This window comes from Hippopotamus amphibius, chromosome 9, assembly GCF_030028045.1.
Source record: "Hippopotamus amphibius kiboko isolate mHipAmp2 chromosome 9, mHipAmp2.hap2, whole genome shotgun sequence".
In the NCBI taxonomy this organism is placed as follows: domain Eukaryota; kingdom Metazoa; phylum Chordata; class Mammalia; order Artiodactyla; family Hippopotamidae; genus Hippopotamus; species Hippopotamus amphibius.
The window spans coordinates 15,186,424-15,211,498 of NC_080194.1; the positions used below are offsets into that span (position 1 = coordinate 15,186,424).

Sequence of the window (25,075 nt, forward strand, 5' to 3'; positions counted from 1 at the left end):
AGAAAAATGCTTTTCAGATTGGCTCCAGCGTAAAGATATATAAAAGCAGGGGAAAGACAAAGCTACCAGATTTTCTTCACTCTTGTGACAGACAGAAAGCCTTTTTTGCCTTCCTTCCCCTCCAGCTTCAAGTTGTATGTCATCTCAATATTCTAAGAGATGTCCCCTCATTTATCACCTGGAGAATCTGAGCACTTATTTGTTGATAGGGGTTTCATTTCATTTTCAAATTGGAGAGGCAGGAGTTGTGCTACAAGGGAATGTGTGATTTCTGTCTTAGAGGCTGTTCTGCACAGTCACGGCAAGGGAGGAGAGTCCCCAGGGCCCAAACCCAGCTTTGTCCTTCCATTGCTTGGTGATTGTCTTGTGTCTGATCATTCTGGCCGACACCTTTAACAACATATTTTACAAGCAATGTTAAATATGATATGGAGGTACCCTGGAGACTTCCTTGCAAATACCCATGTACACATAATTGTTCACCCCTTTGATTGAGCACGAATAGATTTTTTATTAAGATATTGTTGTTCAATGGACTAAGCAAAGGACAAAATTTAGGAACGCCAAAATTCACCCTAGGCATCCTGGCTTTTTGGGTCTGGGGCAAAAATACTAACCTTTCAGCCTGATTTACCATTTGCCAAATGGAAGTAATAAGGTGTCAATTCTTGGTTTGACAGTCAAGTACTGATTTATTTTAAAGCAGCTCATCTGAAGTGTTAGAATAGTTTTATTCATTATAAAGCAACACAGTTGAAAGTGGATTTCTAGGTTAACATTTCTTAGGAAATAAACACTCTGATGAAAAATGTATTAACATACATCAGCTGCTGTGTTAAATTTTTGGAGCTAAGAATTTTCACAGCTGGATTGAACTGATTTGTGAGATTATGTAGGACAACCTAATATCAAAAATCCACCTCTAATCAAATATCAAGTTGGTAAGTATTGCTTTCTATTTTCTCAAATTAAAGGATTTTCTCAGATTTCTAAAATAACACGCTTTTCGTGATTATTCCCAGTTCTACCACTGTTTCCTCTCAGTTCCTTATAGTCTGTGTTTTCTAGCTTCTTACAGAATGCACGCAACAACTTGGTCTCGCCAGAGCAGCCGCCAAAGTATACACCAAAGATGGAACCACAATCCTTTCCTTGCGTGATTTGGTTTTATGGGCTCTGGATGAATCTTTTATCCAGAGTGACTCTGAGGAACAAAAGGAAGAGGCATCCCCTGTTGAAACAAAAGAGACACCTGCTAAAAGTATGGAAGATTGGTTACATTCTGCAGGATCTAGCTGATTCTACTTATGTTTTATCATATGAAGGTTAAATGTGATACTTTCATTCAGTCACCCCTTCAAGAATTAAAAAAATCACATGAAGCTACTCTTATATGAGATTCTCATATCATTTTTACCTTGCAGAATAATAAGAAAAAATTTTCGAATGTAAATTTGATTTCAGCACCAAAACAATAAATAAATTGCCCAGAATTTATAAAATATGTTTGACAGTTTAGCTACTTTATGCAACTTGAGTGCTTAAGCAAGTGGGACTAGATCAGTGCAAATCTCTTCCTACTATTAGAAGAGAAGTTGTCCTCTCTACATTTCCTGTCCTCTGACTCCTCTCCCCTGCCCCTGCCCGTCTCCACTGCTCCTATAAACTCCCAGATGCTCCAGTAAATGCACGCCTATGGCAGTTCCTAGCACACTGTGTTGTAATTCTCTGTTTATGTCTTTGTGCATCTCGTTAGACTATGTACAGCTTGAGGGCAGGGCCTGTGTCCCCAACAACAATTTGTTAAATGAAAAAGAGCCTTGCTAGCAGTGATTCAGCATTTATCTCAGGTTTCCACTGTCATGTTGAGAGGCATGGTTTTGAGGTTAAGAATGTGGGTTTTGGAGCCGGAAATACCAGGGTTCAGCTCCTACCTGTCACTTGCTAGCTGAATGATCGTAGGTACTCTCTGTAACTTAGTTCCCTTATTTGTAAAATGAGGACACTAATAGTCCTGTGAATATATACTCATTCAGTCTTCATAAATATAAATGTGTATTCCTAAGAATATATGTGAATATGACTATATATGCACATGAATAGGTGTCACTTAGATTAATGCCTGGTTGATGCTTTGCAATTTAATATTAGTTATCATTATTGTGTGTAGGATTAAGTAGGAAAAACCCACTCTCCCTCCTGTGTGTCTCCTTTATTCTCATACCATGTCACATTCACAATGCTTCTGACACCAAATGTGTGGGTTCTTTTCCCACACCAACCAACTGCAACACTAGCTGGATGTCCTACAGTTTAACTCAATTCTGACACTACCTACCTGGAGATAACATCAGATCCCACAGGTTAAGGGCCCAGTCTCACAACACTGCTCCCCGCTCACCCTGTGTCAGATGTGCTTCTGACTGATTGGCTATAAATTTGGAAGTTCCCATGGTTCCCTCTTCAGGTTTGATTAATTTGCTAGAGCAGCTCACAGAACTCAAGAAAAGAGTTTACTTACTGTTTACCCATTTATTATAAAAGGATATGATAAAGGATACAGATGAAAATACAGATGAAAGAGACGCATAGGGTAAGGTATGTGGGAAAGGACACTAAGATTCTATGCTGTCCTCGACACTCCACTCTCCCAGCACCTCCGTATGTTCACCAAACGAGAAGCTCTCTGACCCATGTACTTCTGGGATTTTTATGGAGACCTCATCATGTAGGCATGATTGATCATGGACTCCGTTTCTAGTCCCTCTCTGGAGAATGGGGAGTAGGGTTGAAACTTCCAAGCTCCTAATCATGGCTTGGACTTTTTGGTGACCAGCCTTATCCAGGAGTCCACCAAGAGTTCCCTTATTAGAACAAAAGACATTGCTAGCACCCAGGAAATTCCAAAAAATTTAGGAGCTCCGTGTCAGGAATTAGAACAAAAGATGCCCCTAGTGCTCCTTACCGCTTAGGAAATGACAAGAATTTTAGGATCTCTGTGCCAGGAACTGGGAACAGAGACCAATACTCTTTTTCTATTATTTTATAATGATATTATTTGTTTGGGTTTCTAATGAGTTTTAAAAAATAATTATGTGAATATTTAATGCCTAGCTGATCACTAAAGCACATAGTTCTACCTTTATTTGGCATATGGAATATCTGGTCTCCAGGTTCTGGAAGATTTAAAATTTCAAACATTCTTCTTTCAAATTCTTATGTAAAACCTGGTTGGAAGGAATGTTATTCATGTGGGTCTACCGAAAGGCTATGGCCATCCCTTCCTCTCATATTCTAAAGATTATCCTGGAATGAGGCAGGTGCATTAGCTGGCTATCCCCTTTACTGAATCATGACTTGGAGTTATGATATCAGTTTGCATTGAGGAAATTAAAAGAAACAGGCATCAATCAAAAACTCAGTATCATGCTTACTATAAAGGCAGTGGTTGAGGGCACTGGCTCTGGAGGCAGAAGGCCTGGATTCTAATTCTGGCTCTGCCCCCATCTGGCTTTGTGACTAAATCTCAGTTACTGTGCAAGTTATCAGAGTATCATTTTGAGAATTAAATGAGATAATGTATGTAGAGGTCTTAGTAAAATGCCCAGCACATATTAAGTTCTCAACAGGCATTAATTTTATAGTAGGATACTATTTGCTGTATCACAAATAACCCCTTTATGAAGACCCTGAAATAAATTTCTCTCAGATCTCAGGAGAAGGAAAGGTGTATCTTGAGGAATTTTATCTCTCTCTGTTGGCCATGTGTATCTTGAAATGGTGTTTTCCTCCTTGCTTTAGCCACAAGGATGCTCAGTGCGCAAATAGTGCTTTATCTCTAGCAAATAAAAACAGTGTGCTACTCATGTCCAGTATCATGATGGTGATAATAAAAATACTTTCTAGCATTTTTGGATGCTTGAACAATTAAATAGACCAAATACTGTTCTAAGCATTTTCCTTTTTTAAAATCTTCCCAACAGCAGAATGAGATAGATACTATTAATCACTTAATTGATGAGTTCTCTGAAGCACCTTATGTCTGGCTTTGGTCTATTCCTATACTCCTTTCTCCCCTTTCTTGCTTTTTCTTTTTATCTCTTTATCCCCTTTCAGAGTAGTTATTTTGGTAAGCTCATATTTTTTTTCATAACTAGGTAAATTATAAGAAAGGAATTAAAATATGTACTTACAATAAGATTAGTTTAAATTATTTAGTTGCATATGAAGTTTCTGATCACATTTATGTATTTGCATCTGTTTTTGGTATTAACCGGTTTAAATCAAGTCATTAATGAAGAATGAAATATTTTGAATAAACAAATGAATTCAGCAAGCAAATTTATTCATTATTCATTGAACAATGGTAAATGTGTCGTTTGCCTCCCAGGAAACTCAAGAATGAAAATGAAAACCAAATTATTTCCAAAGTCTGTGACATCTGATAGCTGGGATGACATAGATAAGTCTTTGCTCACCCTCATCTTCAGAAACCCTATTGCCATCTGGGCATCTTGTGGTGAACCATTTCTGTCTCCGTATGGTAAGTGTTTTGTTTTTGCTTTCTTTCAAGCAAGTGCATGAAGGGAGAAAGAAATAAATTTTTTGTCACCATAAGAAAATGAATTAAATGTGTATGATGTCAACATAATAACATCACATTTATGCAAAGAACAGACGGTTCATCAATTAACGTGCACAAAGATAGCTATACTCCTCTATTTGCACAATTGCCTGTTTTTTCTTACTGGAATGGAGTATTCTGCATGAGGAATGTCTAATTTAGTTGATAAAGAGATCCTTGATCTATAAGACTGAGAATAATGGTATACATTAGAAAATAACAAATGAGTTTAATTCACACTGAAGACGACCTGTCTGCACATTTTCATTTTTAAGAATTGCACCCTTTAGGCAGTAGGTGGATGTTTAAAAAATGAATGGTTCCAAGCCAGGCTTTCATCACCTCCAAATAGTTTGTGGAAGTAGAAAATGAAATATGGCTATTGCATATGGTAAATCTATATAATAAAACAGCACTGTTCTTCTTTTCCCTCCTCCCTTCCATAAAAAAATGCCTTAAGCCCTGTCATCTTTCAAATGTGGTTTCTTTTAATGACCCTTACCTTTTAATTACTTGTTTCTAATTGAATCTATTTCTTGGAGCAGAAAGTTCTTTATAAATTATTGGCTTGCATGATAAATTACTGTTGATAAAAAGAATGCAAGATAAAATATCATGTATTTTTATTATTCTAGCTTTGAAGAAAGCAGAAAAAATAGAAAAACAGAACTGGCTGAAAAAGGACAAAGTTTTGGCTGATCTAGACACCATGAAACACAAAATGAGACAGTTAAAAGGTCAGTATGAACTAAATCAAGCATCACATATTTAATTCTAAAACTAACCTCAATTTGCTGGTAGTTCTTTTCTACCGTTAGATACCAGATGTTTAACTGAATATTATATACTGTGTTACAAAAGTCACTTGAGCAAATATAAAACCTAATAATATATCTTTGCAGTTCTGATTTTATATTTGTAAATTTTATATGAAAATGAATATCACATGATTTATATACATATACATACATTAAAAATTTATATACATACATTTAGAACATTTGGAGGATGTGTGGATCATATAACCACCCTCTTGGTTTTGAAACAATTCCTGAACTATTTTATGGACTTTGGAGTTAGTCACTAAACAAAACTTTCTGTTATTTTTTGGGTTTGGGAAGAAGTTTTGTTAAATAGTCTGAGTGAGGAAGTACTAAATTCTTCAAAGATTAGTATCTTTATCTCAGAAAGCCCCCCTCTTGTTATGCGACGTAAGATATGTTATTCATAGACAAAGTGATCAATTGACAATATTTGTCCTCTTCTTCCATTCTCTTTGTCACAGAATCTTAAGTTCTTGATCTTATATTGCTCCCGGCACTTGAGACACCAGATGATTCTTTGGGGAGAAAGAATATTATGGACTTTAGTCTGGGAAGGAATACATTTCAGGCTCTGTAATTGCCATAGCAGGATTTCATCTCCTGAGTATCTATACTGTCTAGTGTCAGAAACTTGTGAATCTTAGTTCAATAAATAAGACAATTAGTCCTAAATGCACTGGACAGTACTCTGGATTGAAATGGCTATTTTCCAGTTTTTACCAAAATAATTTTGGGGTCTAACTGAAAAGCACCTATTACTATTGCTAACCTCGACTACGACTTACTAGACATTTTCACTTGAATGTCCCATAGGCACGTCCAAAACTAAAGTTATCTTGCCACCATATGGGGACCCTATCACCATTTCATTGCATTTCATTATGTATTTCACACCAGTGCCTCCTTCATTTCTTCTGTGGACATTACTACCGTCTACTCAGGTGTTCCCTCGGAGGCACTGGGAGTTATCCTCGGCATCTCCTTCTCTCACTGTCTCTAAGCAAATATCATTAAGTCTTGTTGCTTTGAATCTGTTTTCCCAAATGAATTCTAACGGTCTTTTTTTTTAAATTAATTTTCTTTGAATTTGAATGGTCTTGATTCCTACTATCATTATCCAAGTTCAAGCTATTGTCACCTATTCCTTGGGTTATTGGACCAGCTTTCAGCCTGGTCTCCCTGCCTCCAGTCTGGACAGTAGTTTCCATCCTATTCATAATGGTGACATTCTGGAGCTGGAGTGATGATGCAAAAATGCAAAGGTGTTATGGTTCTCCAGGCATAAACCCTTTCAAAGCTTTTATTATCTTTATAGCAAAAGTGAAACTCCTTAATATTGTCCTTCCTGATCTGGTTCTCTGGAAACTTCTCCCTCCCCTTTCTCACTCCACTCTGCCCATTTGGACTTTTTTTTCCCAATCCCCCAGACTTACCATGTGCCTTCTTAGTTCTGAGCTTTTGACACAATTCAGTTCCCTCTGCCTCAAAATTTTCTCTCTCCTGTTCTCTTGGATTACTTCTTATCATTTACTTTTCAGCTTACTCGTTTTTTCTTCCTAAAAGCCTTCCCTAACATTCTAAGTCAGGAATAGTGTGGTTTATCATACCCTGAACTTCCCCTGTGATAACCCTTATCACGTTATTATACATACCTGATCATGTGACTGTCTCTCCTATGTTACATTATAAACTCTGTACCCTTCTTATTTGTTCTCTGAATAGTTGTAGAACTATTTAATTAAAGAATAAATGGAATTTCAACCATTCACTCCAATGAGTTTTCTAAGCTCTATTTCTTTATCAAATTAAATCAATAGAAAGTAACATATTAAAAATAGCAGCTGGCAGAACTGCTTTACTGAATTCTGATTTTATATTATGTCTTTAACTTTTATTATAATTAAGTATTAAAAAGGTGTTTTAAATTTCAGTTGCCATCATCTGTGGCATCATTGTTGAAAACAGTATGTTTGGTCAGATGGTATCCATTGTGGGCAGAGTCCATTAATGTAATTTCTCTTAGAATTTAGTACTGAGATAAATCTTGTTTCCACTGCCATGTTATGTTTTCTGCTATTAAATGTAAATTCTGCTATTAAATGTAGAATAAAGTACCTGCTCTGAGGATGGTATTTTCTAGTTGTTGGGATTGTGAGGATAAATAAAAGCAAGTTTAAATTTAGTTAACTGAAGTCCCTGTTGGACTGTGAGCTTCTTGAGTATTGGATGAAAGAGGAAGTTTGGGAGATATGAATAGTGACCAAATCGATTATATCTTATTATCATAAAGATTGGTAAATGTTTATTGAGCATATACTGTGTACAAAGTACTGTGCTAAGCTGATTTTACATTTCATTTGTAAGCATGATCATTGCTAATATTAATCAATACTAGTAACAACTTTGTAGGATTTTTATGACCAAGTAACAAATGTCAAACATTTACTACATGCTTAGCATGGAATAAACACTCAATAAATATTAGAACAGGGGATCCTGAGAAGGCAGCCCATTTTTACCACTTGGGGTCCTAAAAACTGATAAACAAAACTGAGGGATGGCATATCAGGCCAAAGTATCACCTTTGTTACGTATAAAGGCAACACTGGAACACTTTATTTAGTGTGAGAGCTAAACAGATCTGCTAACTGAAACTCCAAATGAGGTGGGCTAATCCTTGCAGGCACGTATGGTGCTGAACCAGAATGGGCCCTCCAGATAAAGGAGAGGTATGAGGAGAGCTGTCCAGGAGAGATTTATAATCTGAAAGGACCGCAAAGCACTCGTGTTCTCTAGCTTTCCCCATTAATAGTTAGATATGATCATTTTCCCCTCCATCTTTATGTGAAATAAAACAGAATATATGGAAAATGTAATAAGAAAATAAAAAGGAGAGGTATGAGGAGAGCTTTTTTTATTTGGTTTCTATTTGCTATTCTCACCTACATAAATAATAGTTTGTTACAAAAACCTTTTCCCAAACTAACACCTTTTGTGATGACATTATGTCTCTTGATAAAAATTATAATGCAAATGCTTTCATTTTCTTAAGACTATTAAAAACAAGTTGACAAAAAAACAAATAATGCATAATGTTTTTTGCTCTTTCTTTTATTCAAGTTCTGTCTCTCAATAGTGTAAATGATAAACTATTGGAGAACTGTCTTTAGTTGAGAAAAACTTTAGTGTTCAAAATGCATTATAAGTAAAATATTTATTGAGATATTATCCATAAGAATTTATGTGTCATAAATTAATGTTGTCTGCACATTATGAATAGAGTCAGCTAAAACTATATTTTGCATAAATTTGTGTTATGTATTTTTCTGGTGCCATGGTGGTTTTCTCCAAAACATGTTGCCTAATGGTATTGTCACTGTAACTCATTGGCTGTGGATTCAGTTATGTTTTTTCCACAGCCATAAATTGCATATGAGTACTTATTATGTGCGTAGAGTTCTGATTTCCCTGAAAAGTCATTGCTGCCACTTATTTTTATTGCTGGATCTATTTCCACAAACTTGAGCTATAAGAGCACAGAGGCTTTCTCCTCTACAAATACTGAGTTATTTTCAAAGGGTTTTGTTCATCTTCATGGTATGAAAACCTGCACATTAAGAGTCCCCTGGCAGCAAAATTAGGACTCAACTTCATTTCAGTATTTCTATTATCTTATCTATCTGTGTTACTTTCTCAAAGAAGCCTTCTCTGACACCTCAGACTCAGTAGCAACCCCTGTTCCATGCTTTTACACACCTTGTACTTCCGTGGTGCAACACAATTACAATCAGTTGTTGGTGTAATCATTTCCTTGACATTTGCCTTCCTTGCCAAAGTGTAAGCCTTTGAGGCAAAGACTCAGTCTCAAACATGTTTGTATTTGCACCATCCAGCACAACGCCTGACTCGTAGGTAGTGTTCAACATAGGTTCCCAGAGAAACATACAAGAGAAGGTATTATTTGTACTTAAGAAGCTTCGAGATCAGTATGAGACTCAGTACTGAGTATATCTTCAACCCAGAAAAAAGAGAACAAGTTAATAAGTGTGACCTTTAAACCTCTTTTATAATGATTTAAAGTGGTCTCGCTAAAAGAATGCATAAATTCAAATCACCACACTTATTAACTTATTCCTGTGATTCTTTAGAATACACTATTCCAATAAATATTTTCTCTTACCACAGCTTCTTATGAGCCTAAAGGACACAGCAGAGGTGTTAGAAACTAATCGTGCTCGCGGGGTATTATTAGATAGAAAAAAAGGCCTCCTGTCTCTTGGGTTAATATTATTTTAGAAATACTTAATCCCCAGGCTGCTAAGCTAATTGTGGGGGAAAGGCTTATTATTAGTGAAGAGAACAAAACATATGTTCCATGACTGGAAGAGATGATGGGCTGTATAGGTCATGGATTCTATTTGACTAAATTACCGCTGAACCGTATCTGGATGAGAGGCCGGGGCCAGTGTGGAAGTCAGCGTGTTATCTTTCTTTTCCATCTGTACAGTGAGTATGCATATCCTGCTATTTAAAGCCTCAAGCTCCCATATGAAGAGGCATTGTTAGATCTTATTACCTTAGGCATCTTTGCTTTTATGATATATTTAGTATTTTAGCCTCTGCTCCCAAGTGGAATGATTTATGCATAGAAAGCCAAACCAATTTATTTGAAATCTGAAAGCCTATCATCAGAAACAACATTTCCAGAGACTTCTTTCCCCAGGGCGGCGGGTAGCAGCATGTCAGCCAGCCACCATGGTTCCCAACAAAAGCCCTGTGCAGCCGGTGGTAGTGGAAGGAGGCTGGACTGAACAGACTCAAGAGGAAATTAAACTCATGGACCTTATAAGACATACAGAGGTATGATCTTTAGGACTCTGGACATTTAAGAGTCAGCCTCTTTTATAAGCTTTTAAAAGCACACTATTGAATTTTTAAATTACACTGTTAATATATTCTCGGCATCTGGTCAGTTATGACCACATAAGCATATGCCAAGCATTGAGTTGGCATTTGGAGAGTAGCTATCTAAGAGACCGTCAGCTCATGTGAAAGTCTGTTTTGTTTGAATGGAGACCAGAAATTATGACCTTAGCAAAGAAGAGAAAAAGGCCCAGTGGATATGTACAAAGGTAATTATAATAAGTGTAGTCAAGTTGAGCCTTATGGCTTCATCGCTCATCACTCCTAAGGGTATGTCTCAATATGCAAAAAGAGGAAGGAGCAAAATACTAATTGCAATGGAGACATTCAGAAGTGAGGAATTCAAAAAGCAGTCCAATTGATTAATCAGTAAGGATTGCCGGACATAAAAACGTCGAGAAGAGAAAGGTCAGCTGTTGAGCGAGGATGGGGGACAGAGACCTGGGACAACTTTTTGCTTTGTGAAGTTTTTCACCAAAATGATGTGCTCTTATTTAATAGGGTTTCTCAAATCGTGAAATGTGTTCAATCTAAATCTTAGGCATGTGCCCAAGTCAAGGTTACTAGAGAAAACGAAATTGACATTGCTAGAAATATGACTTCTTGCCAAGCTAAGAAGGATAAATCACTGACCAGGGAATGAATGCAAAGCATTGAACTAGGACATGCTTGAAGTAGGATGAAAAGCTGCCTGGCAGGGACCTGGCAGAGTATAAGGGTGGCTGCTGTATTTTAAAAGACAGAGAGTAAAGATTTAAACAACAGTCATGCACATTCCCTTAAGCATTTCTTGGTTAAAGGAAATGATGTTGTGATTCTAATCAAAAACTCATTTGTTAGATGCAGAGAAATCACTCAGTAGGAGAAGCACCATGCATAAATCCAAAAACACATCTCTATTCATTTCTCCAAATTATAAATGAAAGTTAAGCGCTTTGCCCAAATAAGTGCCTTGCTATTCCTACTCCAATGATTATTATTGCCTATAATGACTCATTGAAGCAAGGGGAATCTACAGAAGAGTCAGTGATAGGAGAGGAGAAGGTAACGCATTTCCTAAATCCTTTTCAATATAATGTACAATTATATTTCTGTCTTTCATCATATTCTGCACACACATACACACACACACACACACACTCTAAACAGACAATTCCCTAACCATGGCGTTCTCTGGGATTTTCTTAACAGGCACACCTTTCTGATGTGCAAGAACTGCAATCCAAGAGAAATTCTCCAGTTGCACCTAAATGTATATCATTCAAGCAGAGCAGCCTGTATAAACAACCCAATACAAAACGAGTATGGACTTATCTAAATGGGGGCAGACCTGAAAATGGCACTTACGCCTGGGGCAAAACTATTTCAGAGGTAAGCCTGGTATGAAAGGAGAGCGCTTCTTAGGTCTGGGTTCAAATTCCAGCTCTGACATTTCTAGATCGTTAGGTCAGGCAAATTATTTTACCTCTCTAAACCTCATTTTCTCATCTGTAACATGGGAGTAATACTTTCCTCACAGGGTAAAGTCCGGTGCTGTCTGACATAATGTGTGCATCAGAATATCATGCTTGGCCAGCAGAGAACAATGACAATCAAACCCACTGCAGCCAAAGAGTAAAATCTAAATTTAAGATAATGTAAAAGAGTTTTCCTGTTCCATTTGAAACCTAGTATATAAAAGAGTGCTTATTCACTAGATATGTTCTCTGTGGGGAAAACAACAGTATTCACTAGAGAGACGCTCTCATATTTGTTACCTAGAGGCCTGGAACTATGGCAAACGTTCCACTTTCCAAAATTAAAACATTGACTAAAGAAAAGCTGAGTAGCAGTTCATTTATTATTTGCAATATCAAGGATACAGTTCTAAAATTTGATATTTTGTCTTGTTTGGCTTTATTATTTTGTGAAATGTTTTTATAACATCTTCTGGGACAATAGGAAGTCCCATAAAGATAAGATGTTGGTGGGGGTTGGAGAGAAAGGCAAGACAGTGCAGCAGACGGGCCTGGAGGCATTTGTGGAGGCTGATGGGGGCACGTAGAGTAGCAGGGGCGCCTCAGAGGAGTTGTGCCCCTCACGGTTGGTGATTTCGAAGTGTGACAGAGACCATTCCTCTTTGACAAGGATTCTGAATAAGACCTGTGAAAGCCATTGCATCCCAGAAATTGACAACTGATTTGCTGTACTTGAGAAGGGAGAGAGAAAAATGCAGACAATAAATTAAAAACTGGGAATGCAAGTAAAGGAACGTCATACACATGGGGAAAAAAGGGAAAAAACTTCATACACGTTTTTAAAAAAATTTGTAAATGCGTGAAAGCTTTTTCAGGAGAGAACATTCTAGAACAGTTTCTATAACAAGGCTGAAATGTTTCTTCCTTTCTGGTTTCTTTGAATATCACAGAGTTTATATTATAGATGCTAAGTCTTAAGATGCTAGAACTGATATGTTAGTGAGGGAATAAGAAATGATTAATAAATAAAGAGTAGAGTAGGGCTGATAGGATTAAAGATAGCCTATCAGACTCAGGATAGCAAAAACTTACAGTAACTTTTACAAAAATTACATATACCTGGTGAAGGAATGACTTTTTGATTTATGTGACTCTCATGTAGCATATAAAAGGCACTCCATACACATTATTCCATGATCATATAACTTTTTTATGAACTTTGTACGCAAAGGGCACAGTGCTAGATGCTGTAAAGTATTATTCTAATTTATGTGTGTGAAAAGATTTTGAAAAATTTATAGTGGGGTATAATTGACAGGTTAACCTCAATAGTAGTGAAAGCAATCGGAGGAATAAAATAACACACGATCTATGTTCTCATTAAATCCATATTTCCAATTGGCAAAACATTTGAAAACATTCAAGCTTTACTTAGGTTTATAGAGAAATAGGCATTCTCATGTTGCTGGAAATACAACTTTTTGGAAGACCATGTGGCTATACAAGTCATAAGAAAATGCACTGCTAGAACCTTATCCCAAGGATATTTTCATGAATTTATGCAAAGATTATTTGGTAAGAATATTTATCATGCGGCTATTTATAACATAGATTAAAAATAGACACTTGTCAATAGGGAGTTGGTTAAATGAATTATAGTGTATAGGATGGAATATTATCGTAATTAAAATCAACTTTAGAAAGAATAATGACAATAAAGTTGTTCGAGATATACTAAGTGAAAAAAACATAATATAAAGCATGTAGAGTAGGATTCTATATCCAGGCATGCACATACCTAAAAGAAAAAGACTGGAAGTATTTTATTTTTGGAAGTGTTTATCGGCTGGTCTTATTACTGGTGACCTAATAAAGGTGGTATTTCTGTATTATGTGTTTTTCTGTGTGTTCCATATTTTGTTATGATGAACACAGATTGTCTTTGTAAGAAAAACGCATCTGCTAAGGGAGCTGACATTCCTCTTAGAGAAGTACTAACAGCATGTGATCAAGTCCAGATTAGTAGTACATACAGGAAGTTCAATAGGAGTTCAAAGGAGGGAACACTGTGCCCGCCTGGGGTGAAGGAGAAAGGCTGCACAGAGGACTCAGTCAGGACCTCTGATGGAACTTGAGAAACGGGTGAGATTAAACATTTAGGCAGAAAAGCATTAACAAGGTTGAGGGGCACCACCTACAGAGGAGTGGGTGTTAGAATTCATAAACCATATAAGTAGATGTACTTGGACTGAGAAATAGGGAGAGATGCAGACAACTGGAGAGGTTGTTCAAAAGCGTATCTGGTGGACACCACACGCTCTCTGTATGGTCTACGTGGGCTGCCATAACCAAATACCACAGACTGGGTGGCTTTAACAACAGAAATTTCTCTCTCATGCTTCCAGAGGCTGGAAAGTCTGAGATCAAGGTGCCAGCAGGATTGGTTTCTGATATGGACTCTCTCTCTGAGTGGCAGATGGCTGACTTCTCTCCACTGTGTCCTCTCATAGCCCTTCCTCAAAACCTATGAGTTTTGAGAAGGACACAGTTCAGTCCATTACACTACCCCAGACTAAAGTGCATGAGCCACTAGTTGTCTTTGTATAAGGTAATGACATAGTAAAACCAATGTTTGGGGAGATTAACGTGGCCTCAGCGTGTAGAAAGATAGTTAGGCAATGTCTAGAAAGTTTTCTGCATATTATTTCTTCTTTTGCTTTATTAAAAAAATGTCCTTTCTAATCTCTCTCCTTTCCTTTTCCATTCTGTTTTTGTTCTTAGGGATCTGCATGAGATTTTTGTGATTAGTTAGAAATGTATCCTTTCAGGCTATCAGGCTGTAAAGAATACTTCAGGAGAATAGACTGTGTGTGTGAAACAAATAAACAACAGGAAGAGTAAGGTTCAGATTTTACTGGGTGAATCTGGCTAACAACGCCAGTTCCAAAGAAGCTCAGAGTTTCAATGGTTGGTAATTTTACCAGAAGAATGAGGAACAGAACACATTTCAAAGTGCTTCACTCTACTTTCTGTAATAAAACCCCCAGATGGTATTTGAATCCCATCTAATGGAGGCTTTCCCTCAGCTTCTTTCACTGCTCTGGCTGTTCTGGATGATTTAACCACATTCTTCCTGCCCAATCTGTGAACATGGCTGGAGCAACTCTCATCTCCAACTGGTGTAGACTCATCTGTCATCAGTGCACCAAGGGTTAGTGGCTCTTTCTTCAGGGCCATCATCTTTCTCTGATTTATGACTATCCGGGCCCCTCCTTCTATGGTTCTGAAGCATCTGTCTCCTCCCATCCCTGCAACATCTCTGATTCTACAGAATCTCAAAACCAGTGTGTTCTCTCACAGCCAAGCACAGTTCTGAATGCATGAGCGGAAGCTGAAAAAATGAGAAACAGAGTTTTTTGATTTGCCGAGGCAAGTACCTCATGTCCTCAGGGAATATGAGCTAGTTCTGTGATGCCCCTGGGTGCCTCCCTGAGAGGACCTGGCCTGTGAAAACTCACAAAAAAGACTGCGGGTGAGGAATTATGTACAGAACATTGTTCTTTTATTGTGAGCTTTGTTATTGCAAAAATTATAAACATTTAAATTACCCACTTTAAAGAAGGTACTTGAATAAATTTAGATATATTTGAAAAACTGAGAATTAAGAATGTCATTAAAAGGTCATACGCTAACTAGGTATTTTAGAACCTAATTGTACTGAAAATGCCTTTTTTTTTAATTTATTTTTTAAAAGATTTTTGTAAACTCATTCACTGAGTCTCATATAAATAGAATTTTGTGAACAAGTGAAATAGCTAAAGATTTAATTCATATTTTGTATTTGGTATATGTTTTTATTAAATAATATTCATTTTTTTTTCTGATTATAAACAGGAAACACAATATCTATTGACTAGTGACATTTTAGTGGTACAGTAGGGGAAAATAGAATTATCCTTCTGTAGGATCTTTTCAAGCTGTGGGAATTTCTTCCAGAGACCTATCTACATACTTCTAGGACAGCTCCCCACTGCTCCCAGTCCAGATAGAAACTCAGTTATCATACTCTTTGGTTGCCTTGGAGCAGGAAAAAATAATAATTGCTATGGACTGAATTGTGTCCCCCACCCCCACCCCCGAATTCTTATGTTAAAGCCCTAACCCCCAAAGTGATTGTATTTGGAGACAGGGCTTTGAGGAGGCAATTAAGGTTAAATGACCTTAAGGGTGGGGCCCTAACCAGATAAAATTTGTGGGTTTATAAGAAAAGAAAAAGAGAGAGCTCCCTCCCTTCTCTCACCATATGAAGACACAACAAGAAGGCAGCTGCCTGTAAGCCAGGAGGAGCTCTCACCAGAAACCAAATCAAACCGCAGCTTGATCTTGACTTGCCAGCCTCCAGAACTGTGAGAAATAAATTTCTTTTGTTTAAGCCATTCAGTCCACAGTATTTGTTTTGGCAGCCCAAGCAGACTAAGATAGTGACTATTATTATGGAAAATTTAGAAAAACTGCAAAACCACATGAAACCATATGACTCTATTGTAATCACTATGAATTTTTCGATTATTTTAATAACATTTGTTCTGTTTTCTAATTGTAAAACAACATACAGTCATTGTATTAAAATTAGAAAAAAAGCACCAAGAAGGAAATGAAAATTCTTTCACCCACAAATAACCAGAGTTACTATAATTTTAGTAGATATATTTCTATGGTTTCTACATAGTCATTTATATATTTGTTTGCCATTGTGATCATAGTAGATCACATGGTAATGCATAATTTTGCAACCTGCATTATTCACTTAACAAACTATTGTGACTTTTCTTTAATATTTAACAAAACATTATTTTCAATAGCATCATAATTTTCTATCACATGGATGGATTATTACTTATTCATCCAGTTTTGTATTGTTTGCTGTTTATCAGATTTATTGTAACAAATTTCCAATTTGCCATTGTGCCTAGGAGATTTGTTTATGTACAGAAATTAATATATTGTAAAAGTTTGCTCTTTGCTTTCCATGTTCCAATAGTATTTTACTATCCTTATGTCATGTAAATATGCATCTGATTTTTCTTAAATTTTTTGTAATTGTGTCTTTCCCTTTCATTTTTTAAACTGTGTGAAACTTCCTTCTGGTGTAAAATTTGAGTGAAACTGTTTTCTCTGCTTTGCTGGTTGGCTTAAAATTAGTACCTGAGCCCTACTCACAGAATAATCTTTTTTGTTCTCCCCATTGAGTTGGAAATACAAACTTTATAACATACTAAATTTTTATTAGCTTCTGCTTTTAAGCTATCTAATACTCTTAGAATTACTACAGCTTTTTAATATATTTTAATATCTCATAGGAGTTGCCTGTTGTTGTGCTTCGTTTTCAGATTTTACTTGAATATTCTTGCTTGTTGATTTTTATAGATGAATTTTGGAATTACATTTCAACACCCTAAAATCATCCTACAGGGGTTTTGACTGTAGTTGTGTTAGACTATTAATTTGTTTCATAAGAATTGACATCTTTTACAATATTCAGTCTTTGCAGCCAGATTGAATTCTGTGATGTTTTATATACATATAGATCTTTTCTTGTCCTTCAGTAAATTTTATAATTTTTATAAGGGCCTCACATTAAAAATAATTGTCATTCTGAGTTGTTTGCTGTTGGAATGGGTTTCCCCCACTGTATTTTTTAAATACCTTTTCTTGGTGAACAACAACAAAAACAAAAAACTGTTGATGGTTTATAATTTATTTTGTGCTTGGCCACTTTATTAAGCATTCTTTTTGTTATTAATTTATGATTACATTTACATAAATTTTCTAAGAACGAAATCATATTACGTTCACATGGTGATGATTTTGCCAACTCCTTTAGAAGAACTGTTTCTCTTATTCTATGTTTTATTGCATTGATTATAATCGTAAAAGTAAATATTCTCAACAATGGAAATAAAGAAGAAAGAGCATCTTTTTCCCCCATGAATAATTAGAAAGTTGGAATGCTTTGGTTTTTCTTTTCCTTGCCCATGTCTCCTTTTGGTGATGTTTTACATTTTTACTTTATTTTTTTCTCTATGAAGACATTTTAAATTTTAAAATTTATTTTCTGACCATTTTTATAGCAGTTGTCTCATGTTCTAGTGATATTACTGCTTAATATTAGTCACTTTATTATGAATTTTCCATGGTTACAGAATTGCATTCCTTTTTTAATAATCTGAAACATATCTGTGCGATATGTTTTCTGAGTTTTTGTACACATAAGGATATCTTTTGTTTCCTGTAACCAAAGAAATAATTTTGGTGGATACTGAATTCTTATATTGAAATCTTTTCCCCTAAAAACTTCATAGATTTCCCTCCGTTTTCTTTGGTATTCATTGTTGCAGAAAACAGATTTAAACATACCTGAATTTTTCCCCCATGTCTGAAATTCATACTTTTTACCCAGTTATATTTAAATGCTACTCATTTTTTCATTAACTTTGCCTTATCCTGGGTTAGCTTATTTGATCCGAAGACTTGGGTCTTTGTTTGAAATAGGAAAGTTTTCTTCTGTGTTTTGATAATTGCTTAAGTTTAATTTATTCTGGATTCTCCTCTAGTAACACCAATGACGTATAGGTTTAATATCTGATGTCTTGACATTCCAAATGTTTAACTTTTCCCTCATAAATTTTGTCTTATCCTTTCTCCACATTCTACGAGGTTTTCTCAACTTAGTCCTCCCTAATACTGATTTGATTTTCTACAATATTGAGTCTGCTTTTCCCTGCTTTTAAAGACAGAATTTAATTCTATTATTGAAACTTTCATTTCCTTACCTTCTCATTCTCTCTCTATTCATCCCAATTTGAAACTCTGTTTCTTCTCTTTCCAGCTGTGTGACCTTGGTTATGATATTTAACCTCTCTGTTCCCCATTTTCCTCATCAACAAAAGAAGAAGAATAATTATTTCCACAGAATATTAGATTAGATTGCCCTTAAAAACTTTTAGGAAACTTTCTAGCCCATAGAAATGTGCTAATAAATTTTAACTGCTATTATTGTTCCCATCACCATCATTATCTCTGCCTGCATCTCAGCAATGCTGCGTTCCTTTAAGCTGTTGTCATCTCATTTCTTTGCGTGTGTGTGTGTGTGTGTGTGTGTATGGAAGTTATATTTTATCAAATTTTGGGGAAGCACAATACAGATACTCACTAAAGTATATTTGTGCTGTAAATCTTTTTTTAAATCTTCATCTTGTGTACAGATACCATTTTTTAATTTGTAGAATATTTTCATAGGCCTCATACTGTTGCTGATGTTCATTTTTCTATTTATATCTCCTTACACAAGGAGAAATCTCTGGACAGAAGACATTGGTTTTCTTTTGTTCCTCTAAATTTTGACTTGGGAGCTGTCAGGATCCTTCCCCTAGGTTCTGAATCAGAATCAAATTGCTGCTGACTGGCTGTTATTTAGCAAGGGGTATAGGACTGCATTTAAGTCCATTCTCCCACTGTTCTTCTCTGACTATCCCACTCTACAGATGGGAATGTATTCTGGGATAATTTCAGTTATTGTTCAATTCAGTGCATTCATCCCTTGCTCAAAATAGTGGGGAAAAGTGCACTCTCTAAATTGCATTATCTCATCACTCTCTTGTCTTCCTTCATGTTACTGATTCATTTTCCAAATGCAAGATGCCATTACCTACCCAGATCTGCCCCCTGCCAGGCTGCATTGCTGTGAGTTGTAACCCCTAATTCGATCTACAAAAAAGAAGTATTGCAGTCACAGAAGTGACTGCAGTGACCATGAAAGATATTCTTGGGGTGATGGGAACGTTCTAAAATTGTATCATGAAAGGGCTGCACAACTTTATAAATTTACTGCAATTCATTGTTGGTTTCATACTTGAAATTAATGAATTTTATGGCATGTAAATTAAACCTCAGTAAAGATGTTAAATTTTTTAAAAAAAAAGAATATTGAAAAGGTGATTTGGGGCTCATGTGGACTCGCTCCTTCATTTTGGGAGAGCAGGTGTTTGACCTGTATGATAGGTAAGAGCCATATAGGCAGGTGTGTGGAAACCACTTACTTTCCTCCTGCTTGCTTGTATTGTTTTGTCTTAAAGTCTTATTTACACTGATGTAACCATCCTTAGGGGTCTGGCGACAGGGTGACTAATCTTTTTAGTACTGCTGACACTTTACATCTGTATATGTGTTTTTATGAATATTTCAAGGAAAATTGAAAGAAATTGAATTAGGCCCCTACAGATAATTTTTTCATTTATCAGTTGAAGAGAAAAAACCTTTGATCGTAGAATCATGGAGTCAAAGGGGTATCAGACCAAAACTTTGATTTTATAGTTGGAGAGACTTGTAGGGAGGTTGTCTGACTTGTCTGAGGTCAGACAGAGGCCAGAACCAGGTCAGTGCTTTTGTCTTTCTAGCTCCTTGCTCACTGAAAAAAAAATTGAGCTGTTTTGACAAGTCTAGATTCTTCGAATCAGAGTCTTTCACATCTAGCCATTTCTTAACAGTAAGACACCTCTTCTACATGAAAAAATAGAGAACTATGGGGACAAACCCACTGACAAGCACTGAAGTTCCTCACAGTTTAACCACGTTAGGAAACATTTGTAAGCCCTTCTTCTCATCTCCTTCTCTACCTCTTTCTTTTTTTTTTAAATTTTTTATTGGAGTGTAGTTGATTTACAATGTTGTGTTACTTTCTGCTGTACAGCAAAGTGAATCAGTTATACATATACATATATCTACTCTCTTTTTGGATTCTTTTCTCATATAGGTCATTACAGAGTATTGAGTAGAGTTCCCTGTGCTATACAGTGTACCTCTAACAATTATAAGTAAAATGAATATTTATGTCATGATAATAGTTCTCTTAAAGGAGTCGATTCTTTAATACTTAATTATGTTGTGACATTCCACATCCCAGTATGTGTGTCCCTTTGTGTTTCAGCTGTTGGATGACTGCTCCTCTCGTCTCAAACTGGCCCACCCAGCCAGAACACTCTACACCCCTGACGGAGAGCCAATTTACTCGTGGGATGACGTAGAGCGAGACATGGTCCTCTGTGTGTCCACTGGACATGGCTTTACAACCCAAAAAGGTATGGATGAAGGGTTTTTTTTTCCATCAAGTTTTTGAATAATTAAAGCATTCACGTGCTTCTTCAAAGAGCTTGTTTACTGTATTTTATATCCCATACTGCTGATTTTTAATAATTATCCTCCTCCACACTTTCCTACTCCATGTTACTAAAGTTAAATTCATGTATTTATTTGCTGGAACCTCACTGGTGAGGTTCATTCTAAGTTCTGTTAGTCTTAAGTTTTATCCAAGGGCCTTTATTTATAGAAATTCTAAAAGGCCTCCTTTGAAGGTATTCATTCTTTAGTATAAACCCTGAAGAAAGTGAGGCTTCCTTGACTTCCTACTTTACAAGTTATTTAAAACAATGTTTCATTAATAGCAAATATGCAGTATACAGATTTCCTTTCTTTAGTAAGAAGTAAATATAAGTTTGTTTTATTATCCTGTCTGTCCTTTGATAATTTTATTTGATAAATGTTAGAAATCGAAAAGAACATACATTTGTTATGAAACCAATTCTTGTCCTTTATCCTATCTATCCTGAGGAATTTAAAACCCTTTCCTGGGGTAGGTGTACATTAGCACAGACATAATTTTCAGGATATTCTGAAGAACATTGATATCATTTTAAAAGAAATTAAAAGATTCAGAAGTGAATTACCTGGGATCCTTAAAATAACTAATACTAGATTATCTCTTTTAAAAGTCACCATAAAATTATTATCACTATGTTGTGAATAAGGTATCTAAACCAAAAGTCTTTAAAATAGTTGCAATCATATCTTTGCACTTAGCCCAGAAGGGATAAAAGTATAGGAACGAAAACTAAAAAGTAGGAAGACAAGGTTTATTGGGTTACCTAGCGCTGTTCTGAGGATGCCGCACCTATTCCCCTAGCACCGCCCTGCCTCAAGGAAGAGGCACCAATCTTTGTATTCTTTGTATTCTGCTGTCCCCATCATTCACCCCTCACCCTAGCTCTTGATGATCCTCACTATGTGATTACATAGAAGAACACACCAATGATAAGGTTCTTATCATCAATAAGTATTAGTTGACAGCCTTCTGTGTTCCCAAAGTACATAGCCTATAAAAGAAATGTAAGCCAGGGTTCCTTCCCTGAAAGAATTTTCGATCTAATTAAGTATATGTATATGCTTGAAGTAATTGATCAATAAGTAAACAAATGATGCAGTAGAAATACTTTCCTAGTCCCTTTGTTATTCATGCTTAATCTTTCATACTCTTGGGTGGCTTTCTGTTGCCTGGACCCGACTCTCCTGGCCTCACTGTATTCACTGGGCCTTTCTGGTAAATAAAGCTAAGTATGCTTCAGGCAACCTAGCCAAACAGGCATCCAAAAACACAGAGAGAAATGTAGGCCGCCTTCCCAGAAGCAAGCTTGTTACTAATAAAAACTGCAAAGAGAAAAGAGAGAACTAGAAATGCAAATATTACTCTCCCCACCATTTTCTTCCTTCTTAGCTCTGTGGACCTTTGACAAGGCTATGTAGACAAACATTCATCTTTGCATCTTCAGTTCTTTAACCACCTGGATTACTATGATGTGAAAGAGTTGTTTCTTCTCTGAAAATGGGTCCCCATATTACCTTAATGGGGAAAATGTTAGTGGTTTCCCCCAGTTGTCTAAGTTCTTTTCAGTGGGTGATACATGTTCTAGAAAATCTGATTGATAGCAGAGAGTCTAATTTAGTTGCTCTTTAGAAAGTTATGTTAGTATATAAGCTGCCATTTTATTGTTTTTCCTGAAATAATTGAGAATTAATCATTTAGTAGAAATCTAAATACTCAGAATGCTTTTAAAAAAGAGAGAGAAATGCTACTAGCATACACACACACACACACACACACACACACACACTTGTGAAGGGGACATTTAATTAATTATTCTACTCATAGTTTTTCTGTGACCTACTGGCTTAACTATGTAGTAGAAAATAAGACAGCCTGGGAGTTTTAAAACTAAACACCTTATAAAAACCTATTTTATGTGCTATAGTGTAAAGTTTAGCATGTGAAAGTTAGTTATCAAAGAATCACACTGGGTCTTTGAAAAATGGATTTGTTTTGGCAAAACAAATCAGACGCTGTTAGAATGGTTTCTTTTACACAAAACCCCAGCAAAATTAAAAGAGTGCTGTATGCCATTTGTCATCAAACCTGCGCCCTGTTCTCAATGCTGTGTTTACCATCTTTTCAGTGGGTTCAATTTTTAGACCACTCCTAGGTTAGCTTCCAATTCAGGCTTTATAAAAAGCTTGGAAGGAAGCCCTCTCTAGCAACTGCCATTCTGTAGAAATCCAAAGAATGTTAACACATGTCTGATGTGATAAGCAAGTCAAGTGTGTAATGAGAGAGGCCGGCGTGGGAGTTGAGGATTTCTGAAGGATCTTCACGTTTTTCATCATCCTGAACTTTTAATTATTTTCTATAAATACATTGATTTATCTCTCAAAATAATTTTTTTTTAACAGAGTTAAAGCAACTGGTGGAGGTCAGAGCAAATTATGCCCGAATCCGAAGGCAACAGGGCGCTCAAGCCACAGATGTTGTGCCGTCGCCATCTGCAAAGCTGCGGCCTCTGGTACCTCAACACAGTGAATTCCTAGCAGAGCCATCCTGGTTTGTGCTGTGCTGCGCTGGGGTAGCCTGTGTGGACGACTCGTCCGTTTGCTAGGATGTGATATGACAATGTCGGCATTTTTCATTTTATGCAGTCTGTTTAAAAAGTTATACCCTCTACATTTTACGCAGAGTGGCGTTTGATGCCTCAAATCTGTTCTTAGAAAGACAACAAAAACTAGACAAGGCAATGCGAGTAAAATAACTATCTTAGGCATATTTTCTTCCAGGAAAAGAAAAAGGAAAATACTAGTTATTATTGAAATATAATTTAGTGAGGTCAAGTAGCATATATAATTATATATACTTTTTTATTATTGTAATACATATATAATTTGATAATAAAATAGACTCTGACAATTGTAGTGTGTGTGTGTATATATATATATATACACACATATATATACACACATATATTTAAATTTAGTGGGGTCAAGTATATATATTTTATATATATAAATAATTTTAGATTATTTATTATATATATAAATTTTATATATGTATGTGTGTGTGTGTATATATATATATAAAATTTAACAATAACAAAGACTCTTTGACTACCTAATACTAAATTTGACTCAAACTGACATTTTTCTGGCTCAGCCACTACATTTTTCAAACTTCCATGTTAAAATCCTACATTTACTAAATGAAAATGAAATGGCTGGTGGCCACTAAGTACCACATGAATCGATCTTTCCTCCTCCCACTTCCCTTCAGTTTAGCCTGCGGTAAGAGCGCAGGACTTACAGGGCACAGCTAGATGTTGTTCACAAGGGTGAAGCTGGATAAGTCCTGACATAAGCTCAGTAACCAAAAGTCGTAGACTGTGTCCTCCATCCAGAAACCGGGGGAAAGGGTATATGTACCACTAGAAAGAAAAATCACATAAGGATTTTTCTCAAGGGGTCAAGAGAGATCCTTAGCAATCTTACGTACCAATCCTATAGGAAGAGAAGAACTTACCTTTTCCTTTGTTTCTGTGATGAAGAAAGGATTATTTTTTTAAAAAAATAGCAGTGACAAATCAGAGTTTCGTTGCTGGTTCTGGCGAAAATTTTCCAGAGAAGTGCTCTTTGCTCTCTTCCCCTGAAAGCCATTCACATCTCTGAATATAAATTGCAACCTGGCTAGGTGTGTACAGAATGGCTCAGCTGGGCTCACGCCTCCATCCACCACTTTAATGTGATGCAGGAAGGCAGTAGATCATTGCTACTGAAGGGGGCTCTTGGTAATCGCTGCAAAAGGCCTCGTATTTACTCCCAGTCTGCACATCGGTAGGGCCGCATGAATAAACTCCTGCTGCCTCCAACACCACTAAAAGCAGAGCACACTGAGGTGAAATTTCATGTCACATACACAAGAATTTGCCCTTTCGCGGACATCTTCTCTATGCGTTGTGCAGCATTAGAGATGTGAAGGCTTTCCACAACACCTTTGTGATGCGTATAGAGAATAATTTCATGTGCCCCGCCGCCCCGCC

At 36.3% G+C, this 25,075-nt stretch overlaps 1 protein-coding gene across 1 annotated transcript in view; it reads left to right on the plus strand.

Moving 5' to 3' along the window:
- Positions 1-23,647, plus strand: part of DCDC1 (doublecortin domain containing 1) — a 398,871-nt gene extending 375,224 nt beyond the window's left edge. The window contains exons 30-36 of the mRNA XM_057748255.1: positions 1,069-1,261; positions 4,391-4,543; positions 5,260-5,361; positions 10,172-10,308; positions 11,563-11,742; positions 20,815-20,965; positions 23,445-23,647. Coding sequence (XP_057604238.1) covers positions 1,069-1,261; positions 4,391-4,543; positions 5,260-5,361; positions 10,172-10,308; positions 11,563-11,742; positions 20,815-20,965; positions 23,445-23,647 — 1,119 coding nt within the window. The remainder of the gene's footprint in view (positions 1-1,068; positions 1,262-4,390; positions 4,544-5,259; positions 5,362-10,171; positions 10,309-11,562; positions 11,743-20,814; positions 20,966-23,444) is intronic.
- Positions 23,648-25,075: the final 1,428 nt, after the last annotated feature.